General features: G+C 47.2%; 1 protein-coding gene and 1 long non-coding RNA gene across 10 annotated transcripts in view; one reads left to right on the top strand and one right to left on the bottom strand.

The window, feature by feature from the left end:
• BCOR (BCL6 corepressor) overlaps window positions 1-23302 on the bottom strand; it is a 71285-nt gene extending 47983 nt beyond the window's left edge. For 5 of the 8 annotated variants that reach the window (XM_054005856.1, XM_054005879.1, XM_054005877.1 and 2 more), the window contains exons 1-3: window positions 22782-23302; window positions 2451-2580; window positions 870-948 (exon numbers count right to left, since the gene is read on the bottom strand). In XM_054005856.1, the coding sequence (XP_053861831.1) occupies window positions 870-948; window positions 2451-2536 (165 nt within the window). In that variant the 5' untranslated portion in view covers window positions 2537-2580; window positions 22782-23302. Of the gene's footprint in view, window positions 1-869; window positions 949-2450; window positions 2581-5930; window positions 6098-9744; window positions 9884-22781 lie in introns of those variants that run through there. The other 3 variants (XM_054005881.1, XM_054005875.1, XM_054005867.1) reach the window with 3 other exon arrangements.
• LOC128823591 (uncharacterized) lies at window positions 7673-11342 on the top strand. Of its 2 annotated transcripts, none has more exons than XR_008441845.1 (3): window positions 7673-7764; window positions 9124-9273; window positions 10801-11342. It is a non-coding gene; the product is annotated as an uncharacterized LOC128823591 (long non-coding RNA). The 2 variants fall into 2 exon arrangements; XR_008441839.1 differs by lacking the exon at window positions 7673-7764 and adding an exon at window positions 8142-8708.
• Window positions 23303-26206: the final 2904 nt, after the last annotated feature.

The raw sequence follows: 26206 nt of genomic DNA, 5'->3' as shown, positions 1-26206 counted from the left end.
GATGTGTTGACCCTTTTACACTTGGAACCTAACTATGTTAATATTGCCTTTAAATAATCATCTCCTTAAATTTCCACTTCTCAGCAGAAACCATTACTACAAGACAGAAGACAGCAACTATGTCATCCCAAAAATGCAATCCTTTCAGGGGCACAAGTCTTTTGAAATATCCAAAAGGCATCACTTTTGCCAGTCTGTCTGCAACGGAAAATCCAGGATAGGAGGCTACATGTGCTCCACTCCCAAACTCACCACCCCTTTTCTACAACATAATAGTGGGGGAAAAACAATCTGACTTGTTTGCAGATGGATCTCAATAAATTTATTAACAAGATTATATAAGGGGGTCGACAGTGATAGCAAGGGGATAGACTCGATAACCCAGGAGGTCTCTTCCAGTACTACGTGTCTATGAAAAGTACATCAATGAAACAGTGCTGAAATTTTTTTTTATTTCTACTTCCAACTTTTTAAACAGAGCGCCAAATAGCTGGTGTTTTGATTTATTTTGTGACTTTATAAACTAATCCTGCCAGAATCACAAGTGTGCCACAACACATTATTCCTAATGGCTTAGAAATAACAGTGCTGGTGGTATACCACTCTGCATACAGAAGATTAACAAGATAACAGAACAGAATGAAAGAAATTGTTTCTAACATGAGGCCTTCTTCACACCTTTGAAAAATAAAAAAGTAACCTTTTACCACAGCTTGAAGAAGGCCTCTAATCTGAAGCAACTTGTGTCTTAATTGTAGTCCTAGCTGCACTCAAGGTATTTTAATTTCTTTAAATGAAATGTCATCACACAAAAAATGAAATAAAAAATAATCAGATGCTATTTCAGTCTAAAGCTATTAATCTCTTACCACACTGTGATTCAGGTGATTTTCTTCCCTCAATTCCAGTCTGCTTTTCGGAGCATCGCCATCATTTACTGGAATTTTCCTATTAAAAATGTAAGCTTACTATTTGAAAATATTCCTTGCATATAATATTAATAAAAGATTGTAAGGCTCCATATTTCAATTCTCCCATAACAATCCCATATGAAATTGTCTCCATCCTCTACATTAACTCACAAAAATAATGATATTTAAATAGTGCTTGAGAACAGATTCAAGGTAAAAAAGGTTTTGACATTAAGAAAATTTTAGTCCACTTCAAAAGAACTTATCCCAAAGGCAAGTGACTTCTTTGTTAGTTTTTTTTAAAACTTCATATCTAGTGATAATTATGTAATTTAATGTACCATATTCACATACCATCTCTAAATGTTAGAGAAGAGAAAATTAAATACACACTAATGTCCATGCTAAAGAGTAAGCTCCACATCTGCGCCATACCAGGGCTGGGAATTGTTATCACAGAAAGCACTGATAAAGAATATACCTTAGTGCCAACTTTCAAATCCCATGAATAAAACAGCTGACATGAAGCAGAAGGAAAGTTTCATCATTACCCAGAAGAGACCGTTTCAATCATTTGATATTTAAAGAGCTAACATAACTTGAAAAAAATTAAAATTACACTTCTGATTTTATAAATCTGTTAACGATACAAATAACCCCTAATATTATATTACTGTACCTGGAAACAATTAGGAAAAATAATAGCAAAACTTTTTAACCCAGTTTGTTTATTTTGTGTTTCCACAGAGCTGGCAAATAGTCACTTTCACTGTTTTTCCCTGTATATATCACAAACACCCTGCTTCTGGGGGGGCTGTCAGTCAGCAACAAAGGAGAAAATTGTTTAAAAAACAGAGGAGGAGCGGGGAAGAAACAGGAAATTATATATATCACAAAAGTTGGCAGGGTTACTCAAAGTTAAGTGTAGTCTCTGAAAGTACCGTTTGAGGCTTATTGTTTTTAAATAAACTAGATTTCAAGTTGGTGGTGTCCCTTTAGCCATAGAGTCCACTTGGAAAATATGTATTAAGAAGCATAACTAAGATTCTTGAATTAATAGTATTAGGAGGAAAAAAAATAACATATGGGGTGACAATAAGGAATCCAGTAACTAGATAAAAAGGCCATTGTTTCGATTTTTAATCACTGGGCAAGCCATTTGTTTTAAGGCACTGAGAGGCAAATCACATGGGACTGGCATGCCTAGCATTTAGAGTTAAAAGAATATGTATTTGGATTAATACTCCTTCATAAGAACGAAATAATAAATTAAGTGTAAAAGTGCATTTAAAGGCTGCTTAGGGGAGTAATCTTTTTTTAAAGGGCGCTCCTGCTTCACTGAACCAGGTTGCCTGTTAAGCAGTAAATCACTAACTGGTCTACTGCTGTCACGCACATGTCTCCCCCCCCCCCATGCTGGCCTGATCTCCATGCAAGAAGGCAGCTATCTACTCAGGCATTAGGAAAGCGAATGAACTCTGAAATCTCACATCACAGAATCTCGCCGTGGTTTAACTTGCCAGAAGCTTAAATATTTACCTGTCTTCATTAATTCCACACATGCGGACCCTTTCATTGCTCATCCAGCTATGAACGTTGCCATACAGGGGAGTTGCAGAAAGCATGACGTCGTCTTAAAAGCGCTGCTTTTTCTTCACGATTTTATATTCTATTAAAACAAAAGTTGAGAAGATTGGTCTAGGAGGAAGTGCAAACAGCACAGTGGAGCAGCTAGCCAGCCTCCCTCCGGGTAATTAATAATGAATGCAGGATTGGTGTGGGGAGTGAGCTGCCTACGCTAAACGCTAAGGGAGAGATACCCTGCAATAAAGGAGCAAATTGAGGGCATTTATAGGTCAGAGGAGATGGATCTTTTCCCTAGTGCATAGCCACAAAATTAAGAATCACTCCAGACTATCGACAATTAAAAAAAAAGTTTCTCCAATGCATTTAATTTGAACTAAGAAACGATTGGACTGGCAAAGTCTACACCGATCCCCAATATGTCCCATGCACCTCGCGTACACCCAAATAAGGAGAGATTCTGCATGCTGGATAGTGCGTTTTAAACTGGAAACAAATCTACATTCGGAATACGCACTAGCAGAAAGCGCATTATAATAACAAGCATGTACCTTCTAGATCACCCACCCTACGAACTGCTGAGAAAGCTTGTACAGTACGAGTTACACTGAAGAGATGCCTCTGCGAAATGGATCTAAAGGAAAACTCGCTCCTAATGTTTGCACATGGGTTAAAAATAGCAAGTGGGTTGCTGAGCTCCCCACCCCTTGATTTGATTAAGCACCAAGCCCTGATGGCTTTTGCATTGGAGCTGCTGCGAGTGCTTTCAGTAATTCAAATGACGCCTGCTTACTCCAGGGAAAGAAATCATTAGCGGGCTCGCTGGAGGAGTATTAGCAGTCCGAGAGGATAGGCGTTGTGTGGTGCAGCAGCAAAGGCAGGTGAAAGGTAACCGGATTGTCGCGGAGGGGGAATGCCTTTTCTTCCTTTCTTATGCCATCGCCACCCCCATTAAATTCCAGTTTGCTGCATGAGTGAAGTGTCAGGACAAGCTGCGTTTTATTAACAGGATTATCGCGGCGCATGATTTATTCCAGTGCAGGATTTTAATTGCTCTTTGGAGGTTGAGTCGTTTCTTTTGACTGAGCTTCAGCCTGCATCCTGCTGTTAAATGCTGGGTTAATAAGTACGGGGAGACTTTAATGCACAGGATATCCCTCAGCTCTTCCTCTTTTACAAAAATAGAGTCCTTCAAACGGGAGGCACGGCACTCTTTTTACACATGCATACAAGCCAGTAATGGATGGCTGACCATGGGGAATTTAATCCAGAACGTTTCCCAAAGCATATATGCTTCTCGAGTAAACTCACTTCCTTTGTCAGAGTCCACGATATGCAAATGATTACTTTGCTATTTAAGGGGGAAGAATCCCAGATTGTGTGTTTAACACAACACTTCACACCCGTTCAGCGAGATTCAGGAAATAAAACGGCAGGAAAGCCCCGTGTTCTCAAACATCCCCCCCCCCCCTCCTCCTTAGAGAAGTCTATTGTGTAAAGCCCCATGCCTGGAACAAATGTATATTGATGAAATAGCACGTTCCCCCTCCTCCCTCCAGAATAGTTAGCTTTCAATAATGAAGTCCACAAAAACTGCGCTGAGGACACAAAAATCTGTAGAGATTAGATAGTGCGCTATCACTCAAAAGGAGTTATTTCACTGGAAAGACGGTTTCTGGACAGATTTACTGGTTTCCAGATGCACCGCTCGTAATGTTTTCAATAGAGCAGCAGCATGAAGAGAGAGTGATTTAGGGTTTTACAGACGGTTAGTAGCCGCCCCGTGTGCTGCCTCATCTGTAAGGAATGGACACAAAGTCCAAATAGATAGGGCTGTGTGTAAAGGGGCCCACTGCTCTCCCTTTTTTAAACGGAGGGCACGAAAGGCAGACTGATATTACTCATTAGCGGAACTGCTAATGCTCCTCGTTTCCTCGCTGGAAGTGTATCATTAACATCAGCTGCGGTGCCTGAATTAAAGCCTGTCAAGCCCCTGCCATTTGCAAATAATGAAATACTAAAAATTACGTTCGCGGCTTAAGGGTTCACTGGCTCGCTAGATCGGGCAATACGGGAGATCAAACTGAAAGTGCCCAATAATAAGGCAGACAACGCCCGAAGTATTTAACCAAAAAAAAAACCCTACTTTTCGACTGCAAGCCAAGAACCTCCCCTCCTCCGCCAGCTGCACGAAGTTTGCCTGAGGCCGAGGTGTCTGAGCCGGCAGGCTGCGTGCGGCTGGAAGCACAGACCTGCTACTGAGCGCTTGCAAAGAAAAATTTTGCAATTCCCTCTCCAAAGCAGCACTGCAGTCCCCTGAGCGTGCGAAGAAACGTCTCTCCCCCACACACACACACACACACTCGTTTCGCGTGTGCAGCTGAGCAGCTTCTCCAGGGCGTGCAATATTAATGCCCTCTAACAGAGCTACACTGATCCCAGTTATCCTTTCGGAGCGGAGGGGGGAGGCAGTGGCTTTGCGATCGCTTTCGGGGTCGCGCTGTGCTGTGGATACGTACGTGTGGCTGTATTTATAATCGCCGCCCTGATGAACTTTTTGTGAACTGTTTAAAAGTGGAGGTCTGTTGAACAAACAGCGGCGCCACTGCCAGCCATAATTTCATTGCAACAAGCAAGAGACTTTAACTCTTCCGACTCCTTTTTTCCTTCGGCGGACAAGGGGTCGCAAAATGAAGGAGGGTGACCCACAGCGTTACAGATAATCCACCTCCCCCAGCACCCCATTATCAGCAGGCAAATCCCTCTGTAGAACCTCTGTCGCTTCCACCAACCTTGAAGCATTTAATACGCAAGGGGGGGGGGCCTCCTGCCCTCCATTTACAGCGGGTCTACCACCCTCCCCGCAGGGAAAGGGAGAAATCCGTCTCCTTTGGTATTTTCCTCCGCGGATCGCCCCGATCTCTAACCTGGAGCGTTCGCGGCCGCGCTCCGATCACAGACCTGTACGGGCGCGTGTGTGACTGCAGCCAGAGGAATAAAAGACGCGTTTAAACCCTTGCCCGCCCAGCTCGGCTCCAGTTTCCCGAAACATCCACAGAGCACACCACGGCCGGCTATTTCCAAGCTGGTTTATCCAGTCCGGAGTCAGTCGGTACGAGACCCCACCGCCTCCGCACGAGAGTCAGCGCTGCAGTTGCTGGCTGCTGCCATGCCGCTCTCGCGTACGTACCAGCACGGACTGGAAAGCCCGTTCCCCTCGGGGGCAGGAATTACCGATCGCGGCTCCGCCAACTCCTCGGAAACTAGCCTGCTGCGGGAGGGGTGCCCAGCAGAATTCAGCCTAATATGAGAGAGCACGGAATTTCCTCCCGGAGGTGTCTGGCTGGGCGAGCCCTTTGGTGCTATATATAGAGCGTGATACACACACAATTTCAGAGCAATGCCGGCGTGTGAGACGCACTTAAACACACTAACCTGGCTCCAAGCGTCCCGCTGAGCTGCCCCTTGGCTCTCTTACCCCCCTCCCTGCACTGCCAGGCGTGCTCGCTTTACAGGGCAGCCTGAGACAGCAGCGCTGGTGCCCGGAACACCCAGTTCTCGGCGCTCTCCGCACGCAGCCAGAGCTCCGCGATGCAGAGACAGGCACAGACACACACAGCGCTGTTTGGGCATTTGATTAAAAAAGGGAAACGTTTGGGTCTCCCTCGCAACGTCAACAGACTTTTGGCAGCCATTGACGCCAGCAGCAGCAGCAAAGTTTTGTTAACACACTCCTGGCTTGGAAACTAGAAAAACCCGATGCCGGGGGCCAAGGGACGCCGCCGCTCATTCTTGCCTCTTGGGCAGGGAAGCCAGTGCAAAGTGGTAGCGCCTTGCCCCTCCCCCCGACTTCCCTTGAGTCACTATTGTGAGGACGTCTTCTTGATTAGGAACAAGTGGAAAAGGTGAAAGCGGGGTAAGGAAAGGAGAGGAAGCCCGGCTGGGGACAGGCAGCTGCAGAGAGCCAGGAAGGGGAGAGAATGCAACGGCGCACGAGTTCCCTTTTGGCGCCTTTACTCTTTCCACCTCCAGCTCCTTCTGGCAGCTCGCCAGTTTCCACTGCAAAAGCCACAGACCCACCCTCAGCGCGACTGCGGGCGGCTAGAAAGCTTCATGGGTTAAAGTCTGCGAGTAATGTAGTAAGCAAGTGGCACCGACAGAGCAAGAGGTAGTTAAACAACCTGGCCCTCGGAAATGAAAATAGTGCAATAAATTACCCCGTCCTGATTGTCTCCAGGCCACTGGAATGATCATTTCTAGGTTTGTGAAAATCCCTAAGAGAAGTGAAAAGCAATTCGGGATTCATACCAATCGACTTCAATTAGACCAAACTGTTCAGCCAGACTTTGATGTATAGGGCAGCACTCCTACAGTATTTAAGCTTAAATACGGACAGCTACTTATAAACGTGTTTAGCCACCTCGTTTCTCTTATACTTATGGCTAATATATTTACAAATTATACATTTACCGACACCAGAGTTAGAAATGACTTTAAAGACACCATATTGCACAGTTTAGGATACCTAGTGTACAGCTTTCGGATCGGCGGTCCAATATTAGACAGACGGTTAAAAGGGAAGGTATTTTTCTTTTTAATAAAAAATACCCAAGGTATATTTTGCAAGATCTACACAGCATCACTGATTTGACACACATTTTGCAAGCCAGGCTAGGAAGCAGCAGGCTAAGTAGCCGCCGCATGGCTCTGCGGATTAGAAAAAGAAGTTTGACCTTTACCCGGGACGTGTGGCATTTCATTTAACCATAAAGCTAAGTACAATGTGCCAGCTAGGTCTCTAAACCGATTTAAAATACATATTGAGTCATGCACAACACTAGTGCATTTCGGTTTAAGAAACACACACACACGAGGGTCGGTGTCTATTTTAAGATTTTAAAACAACCTCTTTCCTCTGCGTGTTGACTCCTCTTTCCTGCCGAGGCTCCCACACAGTCACGTGTAGCGAGGCTATCAGGACTTTCTACCGTGTAAACAAAACGCGGCGGAGCCATCTGAGGGCAGCCAGAGCTGCTACTCGGCATCAGCTACATTGGGAAGAGGACGGGGACAGGGGTGCGCCGAGAGGGACTCCACCCACAGACAGACAGACAGACAGACGCTGCAGCCGCGGGAGGGGGAAGTGGGGAGGCAGAGATGACTGTGGCCTCTGTCTGCGGCTCTCCAGCTGCCAGCGATTGGATTCGCGGGGGAGAGGGCCGCAAAGGGCAAGCCCCCGCCCTTGGGGCAGACACGGAGGATCGAAGGGGTAGGAGGGATTAGATTTCGGGGGGCAGAGGAGGGTGTTTCCCACTGGGGCGAAGGATACGAGGGACTCCCGGAGACGGGGGACATGGGGAAGGAAGGAAGGCACCGACGACTTCAATCGCTCCCCTTCACGGCCAGGCACTGCCCCCCTGCCTGGCCCAGTGACGATTCCCTGCCCCGTGAGGGAAGCCTCCCGCATGCACCCGTTCCTCTGCCTCGGTGCGTGATCGGGGCGCGGGCAGGGGGACCCTTCACCGCCAGACGCGCCCGGGAGGAGGCAGAGCAGCAGCGCTTGGTTCACGTGCGTCTGCTCCGCTCGGTCTCCCGCGCGCGTCCGAGCCTGCCATAGAAAGTAACTCCGCGGCGGCCGCCCCGCTCTCCCCCCGCCCCCAGCAGCTGCCTGCGCTACCAGGCGAAGCGGTGCCGAGTTCTCACCGCCATTTGCAAACAAAAGTTTTAAATTAATGATAAACCTGGGATCGGCGGAAGGGCGGCGGAGAGGAGGCCAACGAGGGAAAGTTAAAATGGCTGGCGATCCTTCAAATAACCCTGGCCATTTCGCCCACGTACGCGACAGAGTCCCAGTCTTCCCTGCCAGCGCTGGGGAACCACCCCCACCTATTTTAGGGGGAACCCCGCGGCAAAAGGGGCGGGGAAGGGAGCACGCGGCTCACTTTGGAGAGTTCACAGAGGTGCCGCCGTCTGCAGGTTATTAGATCTGGAGCACAGTGAAGCACATGCTTGAGCCCCCCACTGAAATACACCGAGGAGGTGGGGGGGGGGAAGGAGGACATTTTATTTGCTGAAGCAGAGACACGGCTGGCACCCAAGTTGGGGTTGTTTAGGGTGAAGAAGAGGGGCCTTGACACAGGGGAGCTGACCCTCCACGGGCCACCCTGTGAGAGTGTTATAAGGGTCACCGCTGAAACGTGCACTTGGCAAGCGGTAAGTGGCGACACCAGTTCCATTGCGCTTCTGCGTCTCTCCCCCCGCCCCCGCCACACATTTCCCTTGTGTGAATGGCGGAGCTGAAGCGGAAAAGGCTTCGGCTCCACGCGGGGGAGGGGGGGTTTCTAGAGTATAAATCGCGAAGGGCAGCTTCGCATTTCATCCTGCCACTTCTCCAGCAACGACATTAATAACGCCCCCTCCTCCTCCGGGGAGGAGATGACTGGAGAGAGAGGCAGCTAGGCGGACATGCTTGCCAGAGAAGGGAGCTCCTGCACCATACGCCACAGAGCCACTAAATCTGAACCCCTTTTATCGATGGCCCTTAGCCACCGTCTGCCCCCCCCCTTCCAAGCGATAGTTTAGGCTCCCTCTGTCACCGATCCCCTCTTCTGCATCTCTCACTTCCTAGACCGTCCGCGCCATTTTAGAGACACACAGAGGAGCGAGGGTTTCCGCTGCTGCTGCCAGAGACAACAGGCAGCAGCCGAGCCTGAGCTGCGCCGGAGGAGCAGCAGAAGAGAGATAGATACAGCCGGCCTGGCACCAATGTGCATTTCAGGTAATTAAGCTAACATTGCATCCGCCGAGCGGAGTCTCGGGGAGAAGGGAGAGCGCGCAGGGCCGGGCTCCCCCACCCCTTAACCCTTCAGAGTCCTTACAGCTCAGCAGCTTTCCATGTTGGGTTGATTTCGTATGGCTATTGCTTTGAAGAATAAAAAAACACCTTTAGCCACCTTTCCCTCCACACACACGTCTGGCTTTGGCGAGGCTCACTGTGCACATCTAACTCAGCTCCCTGTACAAACGCATTTTCCATCCCACCCTTCCCCGCTTATTTTGCCGACAGGAAACTTCAGGTTGGAAAAAAAATACCCCCACACATTGAATAGATAAGTCCGCCTGTTTCTGTGAGAGCCGAGCGAAATGGTGCACTCATTTCCGCAGCATTATCTGGCTATAAATACCACCGTTCCGGGCCCCTTCTCCTCCCCGCACAGCACCCCCTGCTAGAATGATTAATGGGACATACGCCCTTGGTTTTCCTCTGACCGCCCCTGATCCACGTTGCTTTCTCTCGCAGTCACCAGTTCAAGCTGTACCGTACGGTGAGAGAGCGCCCCCCTCCCACGCCCCCCGCAGTATCCACAGGGGACGTTAGCAGATATTGATCACGGGCGAGTTGATTTTGCATAATTGGGGCTGACAGTGCCTGTGGTTCCCTCATTTACGGAGCAACAGCTTTGAGAGGCTGATTGATTAGGAGCGGCCCCCTCCCTCCCTTTCCACAGACAGACACACAACCCATCACCAACAGGAGGCAGTTTGAAGGCGATTCTCTCCGGAGAGTAAAGCAGCTCCTCATTATACAGCAAATGGCCGGCGCGCCGACAGCGAGATATTAAACTTGGTCCCCTGTCTAGCATATCTAGCTTAACTAACCTGGGATCCGTCTGCTGCCCGCAGGACTTTGTCTATGCAGCAAGGTTTGTTGGGGTGGGGGGCGTAACTCAACTGCACTCTTGTAGGCACAAGATAGACCATTATATTCAGCGATCATTTAAGAAAAGCGCTTGGGAAGTTGGAGCGGCTTATAAACAACTCAGTCGGCGTATGGTTAGCAATACTTGAAGAGTACCACCCCGCCTCAAAAAAAAAAGTGTGTGTGTTTACAATGCGAATGTTTCCCCCTCCTGGGAAATACTTTCCGAGTACTTCTGAAAATCACGGAACACTTTAGACAACAGTTATAAACAAGGAGCTGCGCGCACATCTACACGTTTTTACATAACGACTGGTCCCAAACCCTCACATCGTCTTCTCCAGACCGTTTAAAGAAATAGTTATCCTATAGAGAGCAGGTAGGCATGTGCCAGTCATCTGATTTTACAATTCTTGTTCAAACAGCAGAAACGTACGTTTATTACGTGAATCCGAAAGTTACTGTAAAAGCAAAGTCAGGCTTTCTATACAAAGTTTTGCGATGTTCCTCTGGGTTAATACCCCACAGTTGTATGAAGACTCACACAGACATCGGTCATACAGGGAAACACTAAGGACCATTGCAATTTCTGTTTTTTCATCTTAGAACTCAGCACGGAAACAAAGCACTGAAGCAACTGCTATGCAGATGGGCGGCTATGAATTTTTGCTGCTGCTTAGAGCTTTAATTACTCGCTCTTGATCCGGGGGACTACGACACTACACCGCCAAGGTTAAAATGCCCTGAACAGCTCTGAGCAGATGTGAGCGAGTTGGCAGACGCGCAAATGAGGTCTGCCTCTAAGCACGATAACAAGTGACTAATACATTGCATATCTCTGAAAGAAAATTATTTTTCTCTAATTTGCATTAGCTTTTTTTAAAGCCAGCGACAGTCCCTCCGCAGAGGCAGCACTATAATCCTGGAAATACTGCTCCCTGACTTTAAAAGATTTGGAAGAAGGAAGAGAGTGCCAGTATTTTGGCGATGTAGACTTGTTTATCTTTCCGCCTTAGCTTCAAGGCGAAACTAGTTTCGCAAGCAACGTTCCTACAGAAATGGCATACGTCATATAAAAGATTAATTTATAGCATTGACGCTAAGATTATTGAATTACTATTGGAGTAACTTCCGCCGTCAACAGCACATTATTCATAAGACCCAACAGTATGGGGGGGGGCAGAGGGGGACTGAAGAAAAATAAAGACAGTCACCCTTAAAAGAAGATTATACCCACTATGTGAAATTTTGTCTTTCTAAAGAGTTCTAGACCAAACGAAAATAGATTTTAGAGATTACTTTGTGTGTAAAAACATAACTATTCTCTGTTGCAGTTAAAACTACCTAATTTGAAAATATAGGCAGACCCTACAGTTCTTAATCATGCGGGCTGGGTTTGGATACATAAGGAAACCTTAAGGACAGACAGAATCAGGTAGTGAATTTCTCTTTAAGTTTAAAACGTCTTTGTTTTAAGAGATCTAGCCTGACCAATTACTTTCTCGTTTTTACTTTTTTGAAGCTGTTTTTGACCCAGAATCTTACATACCGTCCTGACAACATACTGTCTAGTTGATCAGAGAATGCCTACAACTGATCTCAGGATAACAACTTTCTTTTACAGCAGCACCTGCATTAAAAACAAAGGATGCGATTCACCATACTGTTTTGAGAAATGCTGTCCAAGTTGGAGTCATCTCACGTTATCAGCTTAGTCCAAGGGAAATTCAGATCATCATCATCCCATGTGTACAATCCCCTGCACCACAGGGCCTGCTTTTCTTCTCACAGAATTCAAGGGGAACTTTGCTATTGCCTTCAATAGGATCTGGCCTGTATATGCACATTTCAGCACTCTACCCACTTCCAGGAAAAGGAGCAGGGCTCAGTAGCCAAGATTCTCTCTTTTGGGGGGGGGGGGGGCGGGGGGGCAAATTCCGAGCCCGCTGTTGTCCCTGCGTTTGCCCTTGCTGACGGCCAGGGCAGAATTTGACCTTTAGACTCTCTCTCAAGCTTAACAAAAGGAATTGAAGTCATTATCCAGTCTCTTGTTTTAGAGAGACCCTCCACTCCAGGAAGAGCTTTTCCCCTACAGGTGTATTACTCAACTGCGATATCAAGGGGTCTGTCTGAAATTTAGCCCAGGTATGTGCACACAAGTTATGATGAGAAAAAAAAAAATCACACCTCTCGAACTATTACATTAAAAGCAACACACACACAAGCCCAGCTCATTAGTTCTTAATCCGCGCCGCCGCTATCTGTGCGAGCGCTCTGAAGTGCTACTGCTGCCTACATAGTGAGAGCTTTGTTGTAGGTGCCGAAGAGGCGCAGGCTACTCGCGCTCCAACAGCTGTCACATTATTTGCACTAGCTGTAAACAGCCTTCACATTCCCCCCCCCCCCCCCCTTACCGCATAGTTAAATCCAGACTAACAATCCACAGTTCGAGATCAAACCAACAACAGCAGCATTGTGTCTGCCTTCAGTGCTGTAGCATCAACTACTGCAGCTGGTTTAGTCCAAACAAGGAACCCCCTCTACCCCACTCCTACTGTGGAGAGAACCGTGTTTGTTTCATCCGATTTTTCGAACAGAATCTTGCTGCTGTCCGATACAGTGGAGTTCCTTTTATTAATTTCCCCACCAGACGATATTTCGGTTTTTCTCCAAACTCGAGACCGACCAAGCACGCGCACCCACTCTTTTCTTTGATAATAAAGTTTTGTCACAACTTCAATTGTTTTTGATTTCCCGGCAAAAGAAGCCCCAAAGCACAGCTGCAGCTTTGACTTTCTCGTGTAAAGTACCCTGTGCCCCTTACTATAAGTCTCGGTCATTGTAGCGTTTGGAAGCTTAAGGCCCCTTGTTCTGCTGCAGAAATGTCATGATTGAATGGATACCACTGGCTGCCCCCATACGGGTGTGGGCGGGTGAGGACAAGTTTCCTTTATTTTGTATTAAACTGACTTTCCATAATCGTCAGTATCGGTGCAAATTGCACCCCCAGCTCGTCTTTAATTAAGATATTTTTGTTATAAAGTTTCCCCATCATGAAGGCCTATAGTAAGAAACAACCCTCTTTTGCGGCATTACAATACCGAATCTACATAATGGACCATTCCAGATGGCTTCGCTCAGGTTGATATCCCCAGTGACTTTAGGAGCGAGTAAGGCAACTACGATTAGATTTTAAGATATTGAGTCAAATCTGTTTGCCTTTAGTTTGACATCGCAAATGAAACGGGCTGTGTGTCATATTTACATGACTACCCTTGGGTTTCCTGCACCCTTTCACCTCCGCACATATATTGATTATCCCACGATAGACATCCCTTATTGTCCCAAAAACTTGAACAGAAGAAATACTTTATTTTCTATCTCCATATGTCCAGTTAAAATAAACTGTCACCTCTATTGATCCCACTCAAGTCTTAAGAATGTTTCTAAACTGAATCTTAAATCATGCACGCTCTGTTTCTCGTTTCCTACTTTTAAATTCTACTATTCTGATGCAAATCAGACTTTACTTGTGAAATACGTTGTACAATAATTAAACAGCACGTTGGCTATAAGTTGCCTGCTCTTTCAATGATTACACTTGTGCTAATATCTCTCCCATTCTGTGTAAATTTTTTATTGCGAAGGTGAGATTTCGATAGAACTGACGAAGTATATTTTCTCCCTTTAATTTATTCTTGGCTAAATTATGTATGATTAATTGGAATGTATATGTTTAACAGTAAGCCATTTTGCCTAAGAGTTTTAAAATAGATTAAATTTGATAAAGAGACTATGAGAACCGGCACTGAGATGCACACTATATAGCTCCCGGATGCACAATATATAGCTTTGTGACCGCCGACTGCAAGAAAAGACTGACGATTTTTTGTTTTGTTTTAAAGAGCATTTTCATCGCGGCCCAGCTATTGCTATAGGTTAACGTTTCTCAAGGCAGGCACAGTGGCTACTACTGACGCGGTGGGTCTGCACTGAACTTCTCAGACAGCTTCCCCTGTAAATTATTCCAGTAGGTATTTGCAGGTTGGTGGCATCGACTATTCATTGCCTGTACGGAGCTAAAAATCTGCTTGCCTGGTAAAACCCATTGCTAACAAAACAATGTCAGCAAAGGCTGCAACACATTCTTGTGAGAGACCAGCGATTCGTGCCTACTGAAGCTCTTTCAGCACAAAGGCTTTTAGAGGAAGAAGAGAGAGAGGGAGGGAGGGAGAGCTCTCGTGTTTCAGGGCTGCTGTCCCCTGGGAACCAAGAACCAAGTGTAGCTTCAATCAAATGCTCACTTCTCCTCCGGGAGCTCAGTCGGAAACCTGATCTCACTAGCTTATGCCTGCCTCCATGCATATAGACTTGCTTTTCTTTCATACCAGCAATTTGTATAAAGAGGAGAGCCAATACAGTTTATTGAAAATGCGATCTCATAGTAACGGGTTCTTTCTATAGCTAAAATAAAACAACCTTGAAATGTCTGCTCAGAAGGGCCCACTCCTCTTTCCCAACCTCACTAACTTATGGGGAAAGTGATAGTTTAAAACTTACATCTCACATATTTTCTTCTCTGACTGGATCATTTGACTTCATCTACCAACAGCTACTTTTTAATGGGCCCTTTTAATGTCAAGTCACATAGCCATTAAAATGTTTACCATTAAACACATTACAGCTGTTTTTTTTTTAAAGGCAGATGTACTTTGGGTCAGCTTTAGCTGAAGTCTATCTCAAACATTTCTATGCCAACCTTCCCCTCAGGCCCCAGCCTGGCCAAGCTGTGGGAGCCCAGACCTTGCCCATCTTCCCGCAAAGACATAGGTCTTGTGGAGGATTTGCTAACACAGCTGAAGCAAATGTTGGCCACACATAGGTAGGACAAAATTCACTGGACCAGAAGAAGTGGAGAAATGAGGGGAAGACCACTTCCTGTTCTGATCTACCTAATTGCTTTGGCTGGAATTGGGAAGTGTTATTTCCCCTGATTTTATATCCATGAAGACCTTGGAAAGCCAAGGTACAGTATATGGGCCTTTTTTGAGTTCCAAATTGATACTTCTATAGTTAATTGTGCTAATGAAGCTCCTACATAAACCTGTAAAGTGTTTTGATTGATATATTTGGGGATGTATGTAAAAGGTGCTGCTTCCTGAGGGGCCAATTAAATTTGACCCTAACAACATATAATGTCTGGGAGTGACATGTTAAAAGTAATTCCCACAATGATGGCTAATACAATTGGATATAGGGATGAATGAGTTAGGGAGATTCAGAGTGCAGTTTGTGTGCAAGCACACACACTTCTGTTCACAACTATTTTAGTAGGCAAACTATGGTACCCAGATTATAGGCGATTTTAAATATCCTGCTAAATGTTCAATAGTGTGACTCTAAAAACATGTTACTGTCTTAGCAATAATATGTGCATTAAAAGGTCCTTATGAATTTAGATTCAATAGCACCAGTGGGTGGATTAAGGAACCCTGGTGGTACCTATCCAAAATCCTAAACTATCATGTGGAAGATGTTTGGGTCACAGCAGCATCAGATCTTCCAGTGAAAATGGGTTTGTCTCTGTCCCTTCTAATACCATTAAAAAAGTTTTCTGAGAATTCAAAGCAATACTGAGAATCTGCCTCTGAATCCTCAATTCACTTGTGTCTATATGCTGCAACATAAAAAAAACAGATTAACATAAGCTAATATCCAACCTTAGCAGAGGAAGTGCAACTAACCAAATATAAAATTGGATTAACTTAATTCTTTCCTCCTTCCTATTGGGTACACAAAAGAAACCTCCACACAGGTAGTGTTTTTGTTTGGGTATTAGTTCTAACACAAAGCATGAACCTAGATGTAATTTTAATATTTTCTTAATTATTTAGGTTAAATGTCTATAGGGTTTAGTGCCTATACTACAGAACTACTGAGTGGTTGGACTTGTACAAAAATATGATTCCCGATGAAGTGTGAATGCAAACATCAATTACTTTGGAGTGCTCAATTGTCCCATTGCCTGGACTTTTAAAACTAGGAACATGAACCTATGTATTTTGTGGTACAAAGCTATTTAAAGGCAAGGGTCACTAGGTGATATATTCCAGAGTATTTTAAATGAACACTTAGGATAAGAGTTTTATCTATTTTTTAAATTTTAATCTATTTTAAAGTTGAGCCAGAACTCTTACAAGTAACTGCTAAATGACAGTATTGACATACCTATGCCATACTAAAATACATTGAGACATCTGTAAAGTGAATGACAGCATAGAGATTTGTTATGTTATTGCAGTTTTTAATGGCATGAGAGTTATACATGTTTGCTAAGCATAATTTAAGGGGAAAGTTTAATTTGTGGCCTACTGGATAGAGCACTGGAGTGGGACTCAGCAGACCTAGGCTCTAATCCTGTCTCTTCCATTAATCTGCTGGGTGATCTTGGGCAAATCACTTCACCACTCTCCCACCTCAATTTCCCCAATTGTAAAATGGGGATAAGGATGCTGACCTTTTTGTAAAGTGCTTTGAGATCTACTTATAAAAAACACTATACAAGAACTAGATATTATTAAAAAAGTGATCTTGCTGATAATAAATTAAGGTGATCATACATGCATGAAGTACTTACTGGTGTGAGTGCTGATGTAGAGCGGAACTTCTAGCCTACTCTCTTTCCTAAGGGTTACACTCAACTCTATACAAAAAATTTCCAGTGTAGTTGGTGGAGTCTGTACTTTCTACTTTAATTGTTCTAGTCAAATAAAGCATGTGTGTGTTTACTATCACACTAAGGAAACAAATCACAAAGGGACTTGGGGGGAGGAGATTAAAAAAAAGCAAGGATTTTATTATACTTTTTTTTTTTTTTTAAGTAGCAATGCTTACATGACACAGAATTGGCATATATACTTTGTCAAAACTGGGTAGTTACATTCCACTTTTTAAGAATATGTAATTTTAAAGGGACTAGCAATGTAAACATCTTTCCTCTCCAAGTTTCAGATTCTTAAACTCTACCCTACACTTTAACAGGTCTTTTAGTTTGCACCTAGACAATAAATTTAGTTTAATTTAGCTTCCGGTCTTTAATTTTAGCAGGTCTCCTCTCTGCATGCAAATCAATATGGCAATTACCATCTAAAAGCTCGCCCAGCCCCAGGTCAATGTAAATTGATCATTGTCCGCCTTCTACAAAATAACACCGGGAGTCTGTGGTGCATAATGAGATTATACTGGAAACTGTCTTTCAGATCACAAATTATATTTTATGCTGTCAGGGTCTTCTCCAAGCGGACTTCCTTGCATGCCTAATCACAGGGCAACAAATCTATTAATGTATAAAGGTAAATTTCATACAGAAAAATAGCACCAAAATAACCCCTACAGCATATACATATATGGGGGGGGGGGGGGGAGTAATGCAAAAATCTTAACTTGTCTCACTGGTGAAAGATATATAGGAAAATCTTAATACTAGCTGAAGGTTGTTTTGTTGTGCGGCAAAAAGAAAAAATAGAAGCGCCTCCTGCAAATTAACAGAACTTCTCTAAGAGAACTGTTTTCTGTGAGCTGGTGGCCTTCTTGCTTTCTGTCCCTAACTAGTCAACTCATCCATTAAAAGGTGCTACACATGACAGAGAAACCCTTGTGAAACATTCATTAACTTCTGCTTGAAAGATCGTTCAGGCTTCTAGCTAAAGGTTCAAGTCCTGACAGCCGAACAGGTCTGAGGGAAAGGTCGATTCAGAGTAATACTCCCTATCAGCCTCTTCGGTGAAAGGACACAAGGATTACATGTAGCCAGTCCTGCTCACGGACAAGGGAACTCCCCCTATCTGCAGATGAGGCCTCCTCTGCCTCTCATTATACACACACAGCGAGAGCTTTTCGACGTAGTTAAAAGGGGTTAGTCTGGCTCGCTGGAAGGAATCTACTTGATCTTTAAGTGGTTAGATTACTGCAAAAAGCAAGAAGCATAACATTCATCCTAGCTACCATTTATTTTTAAACATCATCAGTTTAAGGAGGAAGTATTAAGCCTGCTGTTCCTACCCTATGCACTGCTGTTTAAAGGCCCACACTAAAATGTGCTATAGATGTAGACGTAAAAGACAGTATCACATGTCATCCGTGTAATGAAGTGTATTGCACTATCCAAGTCCTACCAACAGATAGCTAGCTGAGTGGCCTTTTATGTACATCAGCCGACATTAAAAGGCCTGAGTAAAATAGGAATTAACTCCCTTGTCAATGAAATTACAGGATTTTTACACCCCCACTACCAGGATCAAGATGAGGCCTCTAGACTGAATTAGTCCTTTAACCACTCCATTTTCAAAGTTGTAAGGTTCTTTGGGGGGTGGGGAGGGAAGTCACAGATTTTCATTCCTATAATTCAGACTTTAGTGTCCTATTGTTCAATTTTTTTAAATGGTGGCCTTACATTTTTTATGTCCACAAATTAAGAACCAATGGGATTTAAACCTTGTGTATTGTTTTTCAATCCTAGGACTAACCAAAATTCTCCGCCAGTGATTCTACCGAATCCTCTAAATACTAGCTTAGAATGGCTATGAACTGTCCTGATTTTTTGAAGCCCCTGTTTATGAAGAAAGAGAACTGTTTTGGGCAGGGTTGTTATGAAATTAGCTAAAACGCAAGGCGTCTATAGATAAGGATCGCATCCTGGTACTGAAGGATAGGGACTCAGTGCCTATTGCACTCTAGCCTGTCCACCAGCCTAGTATAGACCCCAGACATATATTAATAACCACTCACACTGCAGTTTGGGCCCTCAGTTCTCCTACCTTAAGTACTTCTTTAACATTAGAATAACCTCAAAATAGGTCTGTGGTGTTTACTACGAGGTTATTTCAGTTCGGTCTCCAGATTCTTGGCTTGGTTTTCATGGGCTCTTTCTTTTTTGGGGGGGTGCAGGGAGAGAAGAGGGAAACTCTGTAGGGTCTATTGGTACTCGTCTCTATTAGATATGCAACCAATCTACCATTTCCGGTGTTGCTTCTATCTAATTAGAGATGTATTTAGATGTGAAGTGTAAATAAACCCTGAGCTGCCTGCTGCCCTGGCTCTGCGCTGACTCCTCGGGAATATTTCCAATAAGGCTGGAGCGCCCGGAGCCAGGGCTCAGACAAAGAGGAATGAGGATGGTCTGCGCTGCAGGCAAATCCAACACAAACCAGCTTTTATCTACGGCTCTGGAGCCTTAACTCCTTTTAATCTGCACCGCATAGGCTTACACAACACGATCGCCTGTATTCCACTGACAATGTCTGATTACAAAAGGAAAACCCATACGCCACTCAAAGTAACCCAAACAGGAACGGAAGCCTTAGTCCCTGTTTGCCTTTTCGGGCCACGAGGTATGACCCTCCCTGTGAAGTCCGCTGGGCTTCAAAACAACCTGAGGTAGGTTTGCCTGCCTTTCAGCGTATACATTAAACAAACCGAGGGCAGCCCGGTGCTATAAAACAAAGTCGACTCCCTCCCCACCCCCAGGTCATTAGGGCTCCGGGGTGGGAGGGGAGAAGTTGATCCGATCTGAAAAGCTCTCGCGGAAACTCGCTTTCCTTTCGGTATTCGCCCGGAGTGGTTGTGAATCCGCTGTGGGTTTTCCATCGTGACCCGGGGGAGGGAGGCGGAGGGAAGAGATGGGGAAACACTAACTGCGTGTTCCGCTCGCTCGCGGGGCCCCTTGCACGCCAGGCTCAGCCTGTGTGCGCCTCTCCGTGTTTGTCTGGCCCCGCACCAATCTGACACGGGGTTAACGCGCTCCTCGGAGTTTCTAAACAGAGGAAACTTCTGGGAACGAAATAATCTGGCACTCGCCTCGTAAACTCTCTTCCTGTTGTGGGAAACAGCTCTTAAAATGCAATTAGATGCATGGGGGTAAGCCCACGATCCACAGCGCTGCCCCCTTTCCCTCCGGGCACATTCCAATCGCTTCTCCGGTTCTTTTAACCGCACCAGCCAGCTAGATTTTCCTCATCTTTAAGGGTTAACAAAAAATATCGCGGTGACCTTTTCCTCTCGGTTTCCCCCACTCTCCCTTTCAGGCTCCGGTTCTTGAGCTCGCAGGGAGCCTGAACGGCTGTCTAGACCGATCTATCACAGACGGACAAACAATACCAGGAGAAGCCCTTTCCCGGTCCCTCAGCCTCCGCCACTCACCTTAGAAATGACGAAGGAAATAAAGAAACAGTGTCCGCAACATAATCCTTCACTGTACATGTGTAGCCTTCAAAACAGCCCACCTTCATGCCTGACAAATAGGATTTTGTCTGCTCTTTTAGCGTTTGCTACGACACACACTTTTTCTATTCCACGATCATAATACTTAGCTGAAAGTGCCAGGGCCTTCCCCGCCCTTCGAGAGAGAGAGAGGGTCAGCGTGGAAAGCAGAAGAACAGCCCGCTCCGCTTGTGAACAAACCTATTAACCTGAAAACTTAAATGTTTCTTAATCACGCCCTTTCACACCCATCCAAGTCAACCGAAGTGCTGCTCTGTCTCTAGCTCTCCCTAGGAGTTGCGTATTCAAGAGGGACGGTATTAGAGGTGGAGGTCCAATCCTGCAAAAATCTAGGGAATAGCTAATGAGCTGTGCAACTCATTGATCCAGAGCATACTTCCTAATTAACTCTCAGTCACCTATTTGTGACAGCAATTCAAAGAGCTGAACTGGAGATAAACCGCAACCCCTGCCTGAAAAAAAAAAAAATAACCCCCTTCCCATCCCCCCAACACACTCGCCTTCCTAATCCCCTAAAAGCAGTTAAGGTGCCCGTTGTCTTGTCTTCCTCTCAGAAAAACCGACGGCTTCCACTTAAAAACTGAAAGGGAACTTAATCCGTGTACACCAATGCAATTGCACCGAATCCTAGACAAATATATAAGCACCAACGTCTGTTATAGTAAGCTATATTAATGGACTCGCGTGACAGAAGCAGCCAGACACGATTCTCCAAGGTTAACAGAATGTAAATGTTCTGCGATATGGGGGAAAATGCAATTCTGTTGGCAAAGCTGAATTAAACACCTAGTAACAATTGATTTCGGTGGCTGGTGTCTGTTTCCAACGCCACGGCAAGAAATACTCAAGACTGCACTTAACACCACCTTATGGGGAGGTTTCCTTTTTATCTTTGTTCCCAGATCGTACTAGTAGGGTCGGCTACGCAGCCCTTTGCCAATCCCCACTTTATAGGAAGCGATGACCTCTTCACCACGGAAAAGTTAATAAAGCCTTGAAACAACCAGGCTCTGCTACCAGATTGTAGGCGGGCTAGGCTCTTTTCGTTTTTAATACAAAACACAAATGCAAAGCTGCAGGCTCCGCGGAGCAGATGAAAGCAATGAGCGGACTTTCTGCAAAAGATTCATTAGAAGAAATTAATGCTGCAACAAGCTCTGAGGCGAGACCATTAAACACAATCCCACAGTTCGTCAGTGTTACACCAGTCACTGGTCCGTCCCCCCCCCGCCGCCGCCGCCCGCAACCTCGAATCCTACACACATCGCGGAAAGAAGAGAGAAAAAAAGAGGAACGTGAAACCTTCGCAAATATCGCCCCCGGACTCGCTTCACGAACATCAAATACATGCCCCATATGCTGCGCAGACCAGCCTCGGAGTTGGCGAGGGCTTGCAGAAAATAGACCTATCTGTCCTTCTCCGATCGGCCTTCGATAGCAAGTTCCTATCCTCTCTCTAGTTCTCTTTCCACAAAAAACTAGCTTTAAAATGAATAAACTTCTACATCAGACTGGACCCCACACCAGCAATGATCTTTGAACGGGTAACCACGGTGACTGGCTCCCCCCCCCCCCCGCGGCCCCCAGCTTGAAAGAACAAAACCCCTTTGCATTCGCAAATCAACGAGAAAACCTCACGCAGCTGCAGCTCCTTTAAAAATAGTGTTAAAAGTCCACCCTTTACCTGGCTCTGGAACAAACAGCGCCCGAAAGCCCCAGCCTCTTCCTCATGAATGTGGCTAGTCTCGCTTGGGCTTCTCCACCAGATGCACTGGCGTGGAGGGGAAGCCAACGCGAGGCCACAGAATACGTGCCCTCCCTCTCCCCTGATTTAAAAGTGCCCCCCACCCCCTCCCCCGAGAGCCAAGCCGTGGCGGCTGCCAGAGGTGGGGCTTTCACAGCCCTTTCCAGAGCGGAAAGCGAGACACGACGGGAACCCCCCACCTCCTCTTTCCTGCTGGGGACCAGACAGAGCGCGACCGGCAGCTTCCCGTTCGCTTACCCCACCCTGCCTCCCTGGGGGCATCTCTACAGGCCAACAGCCGACAAACTTCCACTCCGCGGCACCCACGCACGCGAGGCGCGCCCCGGGAGGCCCCATCGCCCCCCGCGACTGCTGCCTATCACCCCCTCGCCCCGCTCGGCTCACTGCCCCTTGCAGCGCTTTTGGCCCTGCCACAAAGCGAGCCCTCGCCCCACGTCCCCCAGGGGAGCGCCAGGGCGGGCCGGGCGGCTCCCCAGAGCCCAGCCGCCCGCGGGCCGGGACGCCACGGACTCCGCGCAGCACCGAGGTTTCGAGCAGCACTGACCTTGTGCTCCGGCTGGGAGAGCAACAGCGCCGAGTGCGGCCGCCTGGGTCCCGGGGCCGTAGTCCCCTCCTCTCCCCGGAAGGGAAGCGCAGGCTGGGTGGATGCAAAAAGTTTGCTGCTCCCCTCCCCCTCTCGGGGCGTGTGTCCGAGCTGCGGCGCTGGGCTGGCGGCGCTCGGTGCCGCGCGGGGGGCAGCAGAGGCTGGCGGGGCAGGTGGCCGCGGCGAGGGCTGCGCGGCTGCCTGGGCTCCGCAGCCCGCGAGGCTCACTCGGGCTGCGGGCGCTGGGCTGGCAGCGCCATGTTGCTGGCCGCTCCGGGCGGAGTGTCCCCTGCCGGCGCCGGCTGCCCTCCTACATCGCGCTCCCGCCGCGGGGCCGGCGTCTCCAGTGGCCTGGCCGCGGCTTTGTGTGTGTGGCTGGGGATTTAATCCCCCTCCGCCGGGAAAGCCGCTCTTCCTCCCCTTGCCGCTGGGAGCCCGGGCTCCGTGTGCTGCACGCCGCGCTCCCCTCACATCCCCCCTTCCTCCTCCTCCTCCTGCTCCAGCCGCCGCCTCCCCCCCGCGGGCGGGCGCTGAGCTCAGGGAGCCGCCGCCAGCAGCAGCGCCGCCACCGCGCTCTCCCGAAGCAAGTTACCCCCCGCCCGCCTTTCCCTCCCGAGGCTTTTCTCGTCCCTTAATTGATTCTCTCCCGGCCCCCGGCCGGCCGCCCCCCCGTCCCGCCCCTGCGGGCTGGCACTCGGCCCCAAAGCTGAGGGCGTCCCGGGGAGACTCCGCGCCCTCCTCAGCCAGCAGCGGCTGAGAGGAAAGTGTCTCCCCCGCCCGCGCCGCTGCTCCCCTCGCTCGCTACCCAGAAGGCCAGTGGAGAACCGCAATTACCATAAAGCTCCGCTCACTCCGCTCCGCCAAGCTGTCAAAGCCCGGCAGCGGCAGCAGCTCGCTCAGCCAGACAGCGCGCCGGGTGCCGCTCAGCCCCAGCAAGCTGCCGCCGGGGAGCGCCCGGCCAGCTCCGGCCCAGCTCCACGCGCGCTTCCCCGGCTCAGCCCCGCTCCCGCGCGTGGCGTGGGCTCTCGGGCCCCTTTCCGCGACTCCCTGCGCCGCACACCTCTTAGCCTCGCTCCCCCCAGCGCTCGTCACTGCTCCACGCCGTGTCTGAGCAGCCCCTGGCTCGCCGGCCTCCCGCTGCTCCCGACCCCGAGCCTCTAGCAGCAGCCCCCTTCCCGAGTGGCAGTGTTGGGGGAGGGGTAGCTCTTTATTCCCTGCTCCCACTTGCCGGTCTTACTCCGAATTGCCTGCGCTTGCTCAGGTGAGGGGACGCCCAGCCCCCCCAGGTGAAGCGCTCTTTTTCTACAGCCGCCCCAGCCCCACTCGCAGCACCCCTTCCCCAACCGGAGTGCCTCTTTGTTCCCTCCAGCTCGCTCTCCTTGGCACTCCCGAAGTACTGTTTCCTGATCAAGCCCGCCGCTGCCCCATCAGCCTCTTCATTCTCAGTCACAGTCCCCCCGGCCCCCCAAGGCTTTCCCGGCCCTCCCCCGCTTTTCCTTCACAAGTGTTTTCCCCACCTGCCCCCGCGCCACAACACAGTCACTCTTTAAATTCTCATTCACAATCGTCCTCGAGTGGAAGATTGCCTGTATCCCCCCGCTCCGAAACACACTTTCCACTTCGCTCCCCCCCCTTCCCGTACTGCGTCCATCACCCTTCAGCCCTTTTCCCAAAAATGTCTTTCTGCACATCGCAACGCTCAGCTTCTCCTTCTCATCAACACATACCCCTCCACTGGACTGCTCTACTTATCCCCACATTTCCCTTCTTCTCCCGTTTCTCAACGGCTCGCTTTCGGCGTGGAAATGCCACCCTGATTATCAATCTTTTGCCTGATCCAAGTCTGAGACTCCTTAACACATTTTCAGAGCGTGTGAATTGTTTGGAAATAGTGCGGTGGGGTGGCGCGTGAAGAACGCAGTTCTCCTTCCTGGATTTTCTACTGCCGATTTCAGATTTCTGCCTGGCTTTTGGAGCCCTTCAATCGCTGGGCTGGTGGTTATCTACTGCATCTATTTACTTTGGCAGCGCAGCTTTTGGCTCAGGCAGCTCAGCTGGTAAATTTCATGTTCGTAACGCCCGACTTGACAGATATTCATACATTTAGTTGGTTGCTCTGCGTTAGCGGCATAGTTATATAAAGGGCTAGGTAATTTTTCATAACGTTAGTAGAAGAGAGACTACAGCATAGCCCTACCCCCATTTAAGGATGCTTAAGGGGAAATCCTGCTCGCTTTACTCACACAAGTAATCTTTGGAGCCCGATACCGGTCCCATAGAAGTGACTTGGAGTTTTGCCATTGCATCTAATGGGAGCAGGATCGGGCCTTTATTAGTACTGTTCTTTGTTAATTCTTTCCAGATAGAGCACGGTTAACAGGCAATTTAGACGATTGTATTTTTCATCTCTACGTGGAGGATTCAGTGTGAGAAATTTCATAACGTGTTTACCTTAGTACTTTTACATACCTTTAACCTTGATTTAAAAAGGTGTCTGTTCAATACGGGCACAAAGATATTGGTTAATAAAGGTTTATTTTGTAATGATAGGAGTGACTTATCTTTAAAGGTGGAAAAACAGAAGTTCCTAAAGAAGACTGGACTAAAAAAAACAAATGAAGTTGTGAATCTTAGTTACCAACAGTGTTTTACCAGTCAGATACAAAATAAAAAAGTTCTGACAATAGAGTTGGTATTCTGTGAGATTTTATTCATACTGTTTTACCTTTCGGTATGTATCTATTTAAAAATATCGTCCCTCTCAAAGCAGAAGTGAAATATCAACTGTTTGAAACCCGAAACTCTAGACACACAACTGAATTGCCTTGCCCTGGAGCCTCTAAAAACAGCTGATGCAAACGAAATGGGATTTTTAAGCAGTAGGTAGATACCTAGGCTTAAGGGAAACAGTGGCAAGTGCCTTACAGATATACTGAGCATCTGAGATGTTTTCCGCTGTGATGATACTGAGAGTTCACATTCAAACACTGAAAAAAGTTTCTATATTTTATTCCAGGTTTATGGGGTTTACATCTGAAAACTATCCCACAGGTTGTTTTAATCTCTGATAACAAGCAGAAGGACACCTGGCCCATTACCTTGTAACGCTGTTTTTTTTATAAAGACGTTTTAGGGCTAGACATTAAAAGTTATTAGACTGAACACACGTGGTTACAGACACAGAGCTGGAGGAAAGGCCTCTGGTATTTTTGTTCCCCTGGGGAAACAACTAATTAAATTGCTTTTTTTTACTTGAAAAGTAGAACTATAGGTTCCCCTCTCCTTGTGGGTAAAGTCTGCTATTGGACTAAGTTAATTCTCTGTCAAAAAAATATTTTCTTTCTTTACATTTCCTGATTCACAGTGTATATAACATCTACATGTTG

Source organism: Malaclemys terrapin, chromosome 1 (assembly GCF_027887155.1).
Source record: "Malaclemys terrapin pileata isolate rMalTer1 chromosome 1, rMalTer1.hap1, whole genome shotgun sequence".
Taxonomy (NCBI): domain Eukaryota; kingdom Metazoa; phylum Chordata; order Testudines; family Emydidae; genus Malaclemys; species Malaclemys terrapin.
Note: the sequence above shows the minus strand (reverse complement) of the source record. Positions and strands in the feature narration are given on the sequence as shown.